Source organism: Colobus angolensis, unplaced genomic scaffold, assembly GCF_000951035.1.
Source record: "Colobus angolensis palliatus isolate OR3802 unplaced genomic scaffold, Cang.pa_1.0 Scaffold8, whole genome shotgun sequence".
In the NCBI taxonomy this organism is placed as follows: domain Eukaryota; kingdom Metazoa; phylum Chordata; class Mammalia; order Primates; family Cercopithecidae; genus Colobus; species Colobus angolensis.
The window spans coordinates 4,476,109-4,488,433 of record NW_012121820.1 but is presented as its reverse complement, the minus strand read 5'-3'; the positions used below and the strand labels follow the sequence as shown (position 1 = coordinate 4,488,433).

The 12,325-nt window shown below is 44.0% G+C and overlaps 1 protein-coding gene across 1 annotated transcript in view; it reads left to right on the top strand.

Annotated features, from left to right (window-relative positions):
• The first annotated feature begins 314 nt into the window (after positions 1-314).
• Positions 315-12,325, top strand: part of ARFGEF2 (ADP-ribosylation factor guanine nucleotide-exchange factor 2 (brefeldin A-inhibited)) — a 104,998-nt gene continuing 92,987 nt past the window's right edge. The window contains exons 1-4 of the mRNA XM_011929190.1: positions 315-503; positions 3,510-3,672; positions 7,003-7,033; positions 7,668-7,791. Of these exons, the coding sequence (XP_011784580.1) occupies positions 315-503; positions 3,510-3,672; positions 7,003-7,033; positions 7,668-7,791 (507 nt within the window). The remainder of the gene's footprint in view (positions 504-3,509; positions 3,673-7,002; positions 7,034-7,667; positions 7,792-12,325) is intronic.

Here is a 12,325-nt window from a genome sequence, read left to right as displayed (position 1 = left end):
GAGAGACAAGGAAGGAGCTGGAAGTGCCCCAGTAGTATATGGGGACAAGAGTCAGTGTGACCAGCCTCACCAGGCTGGCTTGGAGTGGAGGAGGATGTGGCAGGTGACTGGGAGCTGAACGAATTGAGGGGCAGCATTGGTTTCTGCTACAGACAGATGTCTGAGGAGGGTTGAAGGGTTACTGTGGGATCTGGGGGCATTGGCCACTGATGGGATTGTTGGGCAGTGCTGGATTTGAGGTTGGTGGTGGTCATTGTTGGACTTGCCTTGGGAGTGGAAGAGAGAATGCAAGCCGGTGTCAGAGGTGCTGATGAATGGAGGTGTGTGACCCGAGCGGTAACATCCAGAAAGGATTTCCCGCAAAGACAGCACGGCTCTTCAGCTGCAGCTGCCCCAGCCTGCTCCAGTCTCCCTTATTTCCAGCCCGGAAATTGTTGCTAATTGCCCCATTGGCAGTTGGGAAAGCAACACCTGTTAAGATGTGGAGCAATAAAGTGGAACAGGTATGCTGTGCCATATACGCCTCTTCCTGCACCGTCCTCCTCCTGTCATCGTTGAGTGGCTCAGGAGTGCAGGCCCTCCAACAGACTGCCTGGGCATGGATCCTGACTGCAGAGTAGCACTTCTGGCTGTGATGTGGGCAGGTGACTTAACCTCCCTGTGCTCAGACTCCTCACCTGTAAAACGGTTGTGGATGATTAAGAGTGTTCCTGCCTCCCTGGGTTGTGGTGAGGACTGAATGAGCACCTGCCACTAGGAGGCAATCAATAAGTCAGCTATCATCACCATCATCATTAGGGTTCCACTCATTTTCCTTTTCCCTTGGCTTTGCTTGATCCCACGGATGGCACTAGAGATGTTGCTTTAGCACTGACTTCTTTTAAAATAAGAGCAAGAGAACTGACATGTATTGACCACCTGCTGTGTGCCAGCCGCCGCCTTAGTCACCGCCAAGACTTCTCTCATGGTGGTGTCGAGAGAATTATCTGCACTCTCGGTGCCTAGTTATGGTTTCTGGGGCATGTGGGGCTGGTTTTTTTTTAATCACTCCTATTTTTTAGAGTAGGAAATCAAGATTCAGGGAAGTTGGCTGGGCGTGGCAGCTCATGCCTATAATCTCAGCACTTTGGAAGGCCAAGGCGGGTGGGTCACCTGGGGTCAGGAGTTCAAGACCTGCCTGGCCAACATGGCAAAACCCTGTCTCTATTAAAAATACAAAAACTAACCGGGCATGGTGGTGCGTGCCTGTAGTCCCAACTATTTGGGAGGCTGAGGCACGAGAATCGCTTGAACCCAGGAGGTGGAGGTTGCAGTGAGCCAAGATGGCACCACTGCACTCCAGCCTGGGCGACAGAGTGAGACTTCATTTTGGAAAAAAAAAGATTCAGGGAAGTTTAATAACCCACCTGGCATCATTCAGCTAATAGATGTCCATGCCAGGACTTGAACCCAGCTCTGTCTCACACCTGTATCTTTTCTTTCTGCCACATCAGGCTGTGCCATGCTATCTGTGAGGCACCTGCCGCACACACTTTTTCCCTGTTCCTTTTTCTCCCTCCTTTTTTTAAAAAAATTATTTATTACACTTTTAAGTTCTAGGGTACATGTACAGAACATGGAGGTTTGTTACGTAGGTATACATGTGCCATGGTGGTTTGCTGCACCCATGAACCCATCATCTAGGTTTTCAGCCCAGCATGCGTTTGGTATTTGTCCTAATGCTCTCCCTCCCCTTGCCTCCCACCCCTCAACAGGCCCCAGTGTGTGATGTTCCCCTCCCTGTTTCCATGTGATCTCATTGTTCAACTCCCACTTATGAGTGAGAACATGCGGCGTTTGGTTTTCTGTTCCTATGTTAGTTTGCTGAGAATGATGGCTTCCAGCTTCATCCGTGTCTCTGCAAAGGACATGAACTCATTTTTTTATGGTTGCATAGTATTCCATGGTGTATATGTGCCACATTTTCTTTATCCAGTCTGTCATTAATGGGCATTTGGGTTGGTTCCAAGTCTTTGCTATTGTGAATAGTGCTGCAGTAAACATACATGTGCATGTATCTTTATAGTAGAATGATTTATAATCTTTTGGGTGTATATCCAGTAATGGGACGGCTGGGTCAAATGGTATTCCTGGTTCTAGATCCTTGAGGAATCACCACACTGTCTTCCACAATGGTTGAACTAATTTACACTCCCACCAACAGTGTAAAAGTGTTCCTATTTCTCCACATCCTCTCCAGCACCTGTTGTTTCCTGACTTGTTAATGATCTCCATTCTAACTGGCCTGAGATGGTATCTCATTGTGGTTTTGATTTGCATTTCTCTCTCTTTTTTTTTTTTTTTTGAGACGGAGTTTCCCTCTTGTTGCTCAGGCTGGAGTGCATTGGCACGATCTCAGTTCACTGCACCCTCCGCCTCCAGGGTTCAAGTGATTCTCCTGCCTCAGCCTCCTGAGTAGCTGGGACTACAGGCATGCACCACCACGCCCAGCTAATTTTTTTGTATTTTTACTAGAGATGGGGTTTCTCCATGTTGGCCAGGCTGGTCTCGAACTCCTGACCTCAGGTGATCTGCCTGCCTCGGCCTCCCAAAGTGCTGGGATTGGAGGCATGAGCCACCACATCGGGCCTTGATTTGCATTTCTCTAATGACCAGAGATGATGAGCTTTTTTTCGTATGTTTTTTGGCCACATAAATGTCTTCTTTTGAGAAGTGTCTGTTCATGTCCTTTGCCCACTTTTTGATGGGATTGTTCCTCTTTTAATGGAAAAAAAAAAAGATTGCATTATCCAAATATATCAAGAACCCAACTTTTAGGTTGGGCTATATGAGACTACTGCTATTTGAGCATTTCCAGCCTGGGTGAGAGGATAAGACTCTGTCTCCAAAACAAAAACAAAAACAAAAGGTGCCGGTGTGCTTCAGAATATGCCTTCTCTCCACCTGCACAGGCTCTGTCCTGCTCCAAGCCTCCATTGCTGCTAGCCTGGATTATTAGCAGTAACCTCCTGATTGGATTCCCTGCTTCTGTCCTGGCTACCTTCCTCTTTATCCTCACAGCAGCCAGAGTGATCTGTCCGAGGAAAAGTTGAGTCAGGCCACCCTCTCCCAGCCCCTCCATGGGCTTCCTCCCATTCCTTACAAAGATGCCGTTATCATCTGGGCCTAGTGGAGAAGACTTTTCAAGAGTGTCTTTCTTTCTCTCTCTCTCTCTCTTTTTTTTTTTTTTTTTTTTTTTAAGATGGAATCTAAGTCTTTTTACCATGTTGCTCAGGTTGGTCTGAGCTCCTGAGCTTAAACTGATCTATCCGCCTCAGTCTCCTAAAGTGCTGGGATTACAGGCATGAGCCACGGGGACTGGCCTCAAGATTTTTTTTTCTTCAACGAAGAGTAGTTTAGAAAGCGCAACAATTCCTAATTCTTGTGGGAGTACTTAAGGGTAAATTTAGAAAACTAAAGAAAATCTGTGAACATAGGATTTGCAACTGAAGTTTCTTGGGTTTCTGCAGTTACTCTTCCAGGTAGCAACTCTTTCCTGGTCACAGGAGAGGGCTGCTCTCTTCGGTCCCTGTGCCCTGCACTGCTCCTGCTGCCAGTCCTGTCAACCCTTGCTCATTCCTGTTCCAAAACTGGGTTTTACCTTTGCTGTGGTCATGCCAGGCTGGAAAAGGGGTTTGGGAGATTTCAGAAGGCTTGTAAACTAGCCTTCCCAGCTGGATGGGTTCACAGAGTAGTAAAACACCAGTGTTTTGAACCATGGTTGTAGCATTCATGGTTGGTATCAGTGCTACGAAAATCACACATTTAAACTCTTCTGCGTTTATAGTTTACAGAGTAATTCGATATGCTTATTTGAGAGTCAGGGTATCCAGGAGAACACAGACTCTGGAGCCTGATTTTCTGGGTTTAAGTCCCATCTCCAGTACTTAATAACTTGTAACGTCTGTGGATCTTGATTTTCATCTATAAAATTTATAATGGAGTTTGGCCTTGAACTTCAGTCCTCTGGCTCTTTAGTTCTTTGTTCTTTGGCTGGACAACATTTTGCTTATAGAAAACTTGATGTTTTGTCCTCATAGCACTGGTCACAGTCCTTAAAAGCCACTTTTATCCCCTGCAGGTACTTTTCTGTAGTCACTGAAGCACTCTCTCCTCGGCTCTTCTCCATCCCTTAAAGCAGAATTGGCAAACTGGTAACCTCAGAGCTAGGCAGCTTGCAAACCAGTCTTATTTAAGCCGTAATATTTTTTAAATGTATTTTTATTGATACATGTAGCTGTACATATTTTTCAGGTGCATTGATAATTGGATGCTTTCATATAGTCAAATCAGGGTAACTGGGATATCCATCACTTTAAATATTCATTTTTTCTTTACATTAGGAACATTTGAATTATTCTTTCCTAGCTATTTTGAAATGTACAGTTGGTTAATGTTAACTATAGTCATCATACTGATCAATCGAACACCAGATCTTATTTTTTCTATTTAATGTAATTTTAAAACAATTGAAGGTGTTTGAATTGCAATCAGAGCTTTCACTTAAAATCTGGATTTCGACCTCTGGAAAAATCAGAACAATTAGCACCCGTGGGCTCAGGGACTCTAAAGATTCCAGTCAGCTGGAGCTGAGGAGCTGCCGCACCCCTTCCTGTACTGGGTGGAGAGGGGGTCCTGTCTTTCTTTGATCTTACACCCACCGTGTGTTTTCTTGACATTTCCTGCCTGGCCGCTATGGGCCTTTGTAGTTGGTGTAACTTTTGTGTTTGGTTTGTTTTATGTTTTTTTTTTTTTGAGACAGAGTCTTGCTGTGTCGCCCAGGCTGGAGCTCAGTGGCACCATCTCGGCTCACAGTAATTACTGCTTCCTGGGTTCAAGGGATTCTTCTGCCTCAGCCTCCTGAGTAGCGGGGATTACAGGTGTGTGGCACCACGCCCAGCTGATTTTTGTATTTTTAGTAGAGATGGGGTTTCACCATGTTGGTCAGGATGGTCTCAAACTTCTGACCTCGTGATCTGCCTGTCTCAGCCTCCCAAAATGCTGGGATTACAGATGTGAGCCACCGCGCCTGGCCTATAGTGGCATTTCAAAACAGATTGTTTCAGAGCTCACAGGCCGGCACCAACTCTCGCGAAGACCTCATTGCTTCAGATAGGTTTAGGACTTAAACTTGACTCTAACAAGGTAACAGTGATTGGAAGGAAAACTTACATTTGAGTCTGGGCAGGAGCACCCAGCTGGCATGTCACAGAGTGACATATCTTGTCACCCAAGCAGAGCCTTAGCATTATAGATACAGGTTTCTAAAAGCTGATAGCGTGGCTGCCAGCCTCACGGGCTGGATCTCCCACAACTTCATGGGCCTCTGCTAGTGGAAACTGGAGCATTTCCTTTGTGAATTCTTTTCCCTGGGGGGCAAGATCCATGCCACACGGCTCTCTGACCCTGTGTGTCACAACCCTTATGGTCCATGAGCAAAATGGTTGCTATTAGTTATTTAGGCATTTCTCTTCTGTTTTCTTATGTGTGTAATAAGATATACAAAGTCAGGCTTGAAGGTTAGAAATTGCTACTTCCAGTGAGTCAGTTTACTTGGTTTTCACGTCTTCAAGTTGAGTCTAGAATGGAGTTATCTAAGAAAAGGAAATTTGCAACCTTCAGTACTGTGTCCTGGGGTTGCTAGGATAACTAGTGCCATATCCACACTACTGGCTCTCTAGAGATTGTGTAAAGGAGGGTGGCCTTTTGGAGATGATCTGAATACATGGTATTGAGAACAAACCTTCCCATGCCTGATTTGATAGTACGTGGGTTTGTGGGTCTAACATGTAGAAATACATTCAGCTGAGTGGATGTGGGGGAATTCTGTGTATTTAGACAAGGTGTTTTGTTGTTTTAATGGCACAAAACCTTGTTTTCCTGGAAATAAGACTATCTCTGAGTTGGTGATTTCTGAAAAATGACACTATTCCTGTAACCCTGCCAGTGTAGTTGTAACCTCTGTGGTTAAGATTTTAAAATTAATTTTAATTCAAAAAAATTACATGTGCCTTACTTAGCACAGTGTGAATGTACTTAATGCCATTCAACTGTAAACTTAAAAGATGGTTAAGACGGTAAATTGTAGGTTATGTATATTTTATTATAATTGTTTTCAGAAGTGCTGATTAAGAAGAAGTATATATGCTTATCATAGAAAATGTCATAGTAGTAGGTCCCACTACTTAGACAACTTTCAGTATTTTATGCGTTTCAAAACTTTGTTATATCGGATCGGTTTCCGGTCTTCTGTGCATATTTGCACACAGTTGAGAGGTTGTGATATTACCATGGTATTGTGTCAGCTAACGGTCATGAACATGCATTCTGCAGAATAGGAAACAGGTAAGAACATGGGCTGTAGAGCCAGAAAGCCTTGATTCAAATTCTGGCTCTCCAGTTCTTGATATGCAACAGTAGCCAAGTTACGTAACCCTGCTGTGCCTTGGTTTCCTCATCAGAATCATTGCTTCTCATCAAGAGCAGTTTTGCTCAGGAGACACTTGGCAATGTCTAGAGACATTTTTTGGTTTTCAAGATGGCAGAGGGATCAGGGGTGCTTCTGGTATCCAGTGAGTGGAGGGCCTGGATGCTTCTAAACATCCTGGAGTGCACAGGGCAGCCTCATAACAAAGAATTCTTCGTCCCCAAATGTCAGTGGTGCCAAGGCTGAGAAACCCTGCTCTAAATGAGATGGATATTATAATAGTATGGACCTCATAGGATCATTATAAGGGCTAAATGAGCTAAAACAAATACTCACAGTAATGCCTAGCCAGTCACTCTATGTAAGTGTTAGCTATTATTGCTGTTACAATTATTTCTTCCACTTCATATCAGCATTTTTGTATTTAAACATCTCATTAACATTCTTTTCAGTGGTCTCCAGATACCTTTTAGTAAAGTTTTCCTTTACATAAATGTTGCGTGTTCCTAATGTGTTTTTTCTTCCTTCCTTACCAGATGAAATTAAAGCAGAAATAGAAAAGCAGAGGTAAGCTATAGCACTACTTCCTTGCGGAGATACGGCGTGAAACGAGTAGGTAGCAACTCGGGGAGCCCCTTTCTCTGCTTGTTTTCTCATATTTCTAATCCTCAGGGGTGGCACACACTCTGCAAGCATGGTGCTAGGCACACAGCACAACTCTGTATATATTTGAACTGATGCTAGGTTCACAGGCTACTGCCTCAGTATTTGTATACTTGGAGGGAAGGATCAAGATTGAGGTAATGCTGTTGTATCTTTTCTTGACAGAAGAGGCAAAGCCCTTGTGTCTTGTATGGCATGCTTCCTTAGGCATGAGGACAGCTTGCTCCATGAGTGGCTCCTCCTGATCTTCATAGTAAGGAAGCCGGTTAGTCACATTTCAGAACTATAGCTCTGGTATAGCTGCCACCAGGATTCAGTCCAGGATGTTGTTAATTCAGCATGCCAATCAGAGAACTTGCTCTCTGCATGTGGCACTTTCGTGGTGTTTTTCCTAATGTATGTGTTCAACTTTTAATGTCTAGCCCCAGGATATTGTTTGCAGGCACTTTTAATTAAATGGTTGCAGGTGGAATGGGAAGTTAGAGTAAGGTGTAGAAAATTCATTTCTCCTCCCAACCCTCTCTTGCTTTTCTCCTAGGCTTGGCACTGCTGCACCACCAAAGGCAAACTTCATTGAAGCTGACAAGTATTTTCTTCCATTCGAGCTAGCTTGCCAGTCCAAGTCCCCACGGGTAGTCAGCACATCCCTCGACTGCTTGCAGGTACCATGTTTAAACTTCGTGTTGTCAAGGGGGTTTTCTCCAAGCCACAGTTGGTCCTTACACAGAACTATGCTGGGGACCGCCCTGGCACTCAGTGCTCTCAGAGGCGATACAGAAAGGAGCAGTTTGATGTATTCTTTTTGGAGATCTCATGAGGGAGGGAAAAGAGAAAGGTGTGAGCTCTTCAGCTAAAACCAGAATTGTTTCCCCTAGAAATATCTTATTTGTTCATGTCTTGTGTATGTTTTTCTAAATGAAACTTTTAGCATTAATTGGAATATTTGACATACATGGGCACAAAAGGCATTTTTATACAGCCTCTGTCTTATTTTTTCCATTTTGTAGAGATGCAGTCTTGCTATGTTGCCCAGGCTGGTCTTAAACTTCTGGCCTCAAGCAATCCTACCGCCTTGGCTTCCCAAAGTGCTGGGATTACAGGCATGAGCCACCGCACCTGGCTCAACCTCTTTTCTTTTCTTTTCTTTTCCTCCCTTTCCCTTTCCTTTCCTTTCCTTCCTTTTCCTTTCTTTTCGAGTTTTGCTCTTGTTGCCCAGGCTGGAGTACAGTGGCGTGATCTCGGCTCACTGCAATGTCTGCCTCCCGGGTTCAAGGGATTATCCTGCCTCCCGGTTCAAGGGATTATCCTGCCTCAGCCTCCCGAGTAGCTGGGATTACATGCACCTGCCACCATGCCTGGCTAATGTTTTGTATTTTTAGTACAGATGGGGTTTCACCATTTCGGTCAAGTTGGTCTCAAAAGACTCTTTCTTAATGGCATTAAAATTCATATCAAATAGAAAGATAGAGACAGTCGAATCTGTTGTTTTTGGTAGTTATGTGCTATAAAGTCACCTCCCATACTGAATTAGCAAACATTGAATCTTTGTTTCTAGAGGAACTACAGGGTTAGGTTCCTGCAAGCCTTTAGTCTTCATGTGGTTCTTTTTAAAGAGACTATCTAGTATCTGTTGTCGATGCATTAACATTGAACTCAGGGGCCACAGTGCTATAATACATGCCTGAACAAAGCTTATCTAACACACATAATTTCTCCATGAGGCACATCACTACCTTCTTGCTGTTAGGAACACTGGAAAGCATGTCAGCACACACTTGGGGTCCATTGTAAATAGCAAAATCACCAACAAGAAGCACCAAAATGCAAAAAACACAGCACTAAATACACCACTTAAAAGATACTTGTTTGCAGTAGGAGAATGAAACAAGGAGGCATAGTGTTGTCTTGTTTGACCTCAGCTGGGAACATGAACATCAAGTGATTTCAAATTTTTTTCTGCTCTGTGCATGTCTACAAATGACCAGAAAAGCCCCAGAAGTATTGATTTGGGCTTAGAAATAGATTCTAGTGAGTAGGTGCATTTGCAAGTATTGCTGCAAATAATGAGAACTGACTGTATTTAGAGCCACAAGTAACTTTGTTGCAAATTACCTTTTACTGAAGAAGAAGCAAGGGTAGAGAAGTTAAGGTGACTTGTCCAGTAATATACAGGTAATACGAGAAACAGGACTATAACTTGGGTTTCTTAATTCCTGGCCCATCATTCTTGTACTTTTGTTCAAGACCTACTCCTTAGGTTTCTGATTACCCCAAGGAACACTTATTCTCTTTTTTGTTTATTTCGAGTCAGGGTCTCACTCTGTTGCCCAGGCTGTAGTGCGGTGCCTTGATCATAGCTCACTAGAGCCTCTAACTCCCGGGCTCAAACAATCCTCCTGCCTCAGCCTCCCAAGTAGTTGGGATTATAGACATGAACCACCACACCTGGCTCAAAGAACATTTATTCTTGATCTCAGTGGGCAGTCCACATCAGTGAATAAAGTTTAGTAAATTTTAAAAATATATTGAAGTGATCCACAGTTTGCCAGCACTTTCTATAACAGGAATGGTGACCAGATTCTATATTCTGATTGCTGTGTAGAAGAGGTGTCTGAAGGCTCATCCAGCTTTCTTGAGAAAGAGTGCTGTGATTGATTGATTTTATCTACCAAGGCACAGGACTGCAAAGTGGCAGTGGGCATGCCATGTTTTTGGCATCTCTGGTCTAATATTTACGCTATTAATCTCTCTTCTTTGTTATGTGTACTTGAGAATTGATGAGAATTTCTTCACAGAAGCAACTCTTCCAAATGCAAAACCATTTTGTTATTTGATGTAATTCTGTACAGATTGTCCTATGTGAGACATACAGTGAGCCAAGAATTGTTAAATGGCAGGCTTCAGTCCTACTTCTATCCTAAAATATTTTTTGCTGTGAATGTGTTCTGAGGAAATTTGGCAGAAGTTGAATTTTAGTTCTCTCCCCATGTTAAGGTTTTCTTTTGAAGGGGGTGCTGATAATTAATGTAATTGACATTCTAAGAACAGTGGCTGACATGCATTGAGCTCTTAGCCTGTAGTGGGCCCTGCATGCTTCATCCACTGTACTATGTGTAGACCCCTTGGCAGCCCTCTGAGGTATTTAACTCTTGTCCTCATTTTAGAATCAAAGAAACCAAGGCTTAGGGAATGAAGTGACCAGCCTAGTCCAAGGTAGGCTGGAGTGCAGTGGCACAATCGCAGCTCACTGCAACGTCAAGCGATTCTCTGCGGGCTCAAGTGATTCTCCCACCTCAGTCTCTCAAGTAGCTGGGACCACAGGCATGCACAACCACGCCCAGATACTTTTCTTTTTATATTTTTTATAGAGACAGGGTTTCATCAAGTTGCCTAGGCTGGTCTCGAACTCCTGAGCTCAAGTGATCCTCCCGCCTAGGCCTCCCAAAGTTTGGGGATTACAGACATAAGCCACTGTGCCCAGCGGGTTTCTAGGACTTCTTGACTCTGTGTCTGTGTTCTTAACCAGGGGTCATCAGCTTTGGCCCATGAGCCAAATTTGGCCTACTGTCTGCTTCTGCAAATAAAGTTTTATTGGAACACAGCTGTCTTAAGCTGCTTGGGTTGGTGTAACAGAATATCATAGACTGGATGTCTTCAACAACAGACATTTATTTGTTACAGTTTTAAAAGCTGGGCAGTATAAGATCAAGGTACTGGCTGATTTGGTTCCAGGTGAGGGTACCTTCTTTCTGGCTGCAGACAGCTGTGTTCTGTTGTGTCATGGAGACAGAGCTAGGTCTCTGGTTTCTTCTTACAGGGCACTAATCCTGTCATGAGGTCCCTACCCTCATGACTGCATCTAAGCCTGATTATTTCCCAAAGGCCCAATCTCCTAATACCATCACATTGCAGGGTTAAGGCTTCAACATACGAATTTTAGGGGGACACAAACTCTCAGTCCATAGCAACAGCTATGCCTATTCGTTTATTATCTGTGGCTGCCTTCTTGCTACTGTGACCTAGCAGAGTAGCTGTAATGGAGACCAAATGACCCGCAGAGCCTAAACATTTAGTATGTGGCTCTTTATGGAAAAAGGTTGCTGCTCTTAACTACCCCTGCTCTTAACTGTAACTGTGTGGTTCTGGTCTGTTTAATAATAGAAATTGTTTGTTTCCGGGACTCCTTGTATCTGTGTATGATTTCAAGTGGAAACACTAACACCCTGCCTTATTTCAGCCCACTGCGAATCTTTAGTCTTATGGGGTATGGTTATCTCTCTTTTTAGTATGGAAGTTCTGGTTGGGTGCAGTGGCTCACACCTGTAATCCCAGCACCTTGAGGCAAGAGGATCCCTTGAGGCCAGGTATTTGAGAACAGCCTGTGCAACATAGTGAGACCCCACCTCTACAAAGTAAAGTAAAAATAAAAAGTTAACTGGGCTGCGCAGTGCACACCTTTAGTCCTCGTTACTCAGAAGGCAGAGGCAGGAGAATTGCTTGGGCCCAGGAGGTTGAGGCTACAGTGAGCCATGATGGTAACACCTAACTCCAGCTTGAGTGACAAAGCAGGACCCTGTCTCTTAAAAAAAAAGAAAAGAAAAAAATACACACAGAAAGGAATGGAAGTTCTCTGAGATGTAATAGGTATAGTAGAATTTCTTTGTTTAGTATACAAAATGAATCATCCTTTTTATGACATGAGAAAGTGACTCGGTGCTCCCTGGGCTACTGAATGGAAAAAATGTGCTTCCCCTTGGTGGCTGCCCTTGCCAAGCCTGTTTGACTGGCTTTTCCCAGTGTGGGTAAGGTAACCTCTGTCTTGGAAGTGGAAGGGCAGTATCTGGGGGTAAAGTTTGGTTTGGGCAGAATTGAAACCAGCTGCAGATACATCCGTGCTGTGCCCTGCCATTCTTTGAGCTTGGCGCAGCAGTAGGAGTGGCAAAGGTGCTTTTGGGATTGATTTGCCATAAACACAGTTAGCCCAGGCTCCCTCTCCACTGGGAGAAGCCTGGAGACTTCCCCTGTGTCTTGCTTCTACCAAGTGATAAAGATTCTGTCTTCCTTTCCTCCAACATTTGGTCTGCTACACACTTCCCCACAGTCAGGGCTAAGTGTAAGGAGGGTTAAGGTCAGTCATGTCTAAGCTAGTAAGTGGTCTCCAAGTTTTTCTGGTAATACATCAATTATATATATATA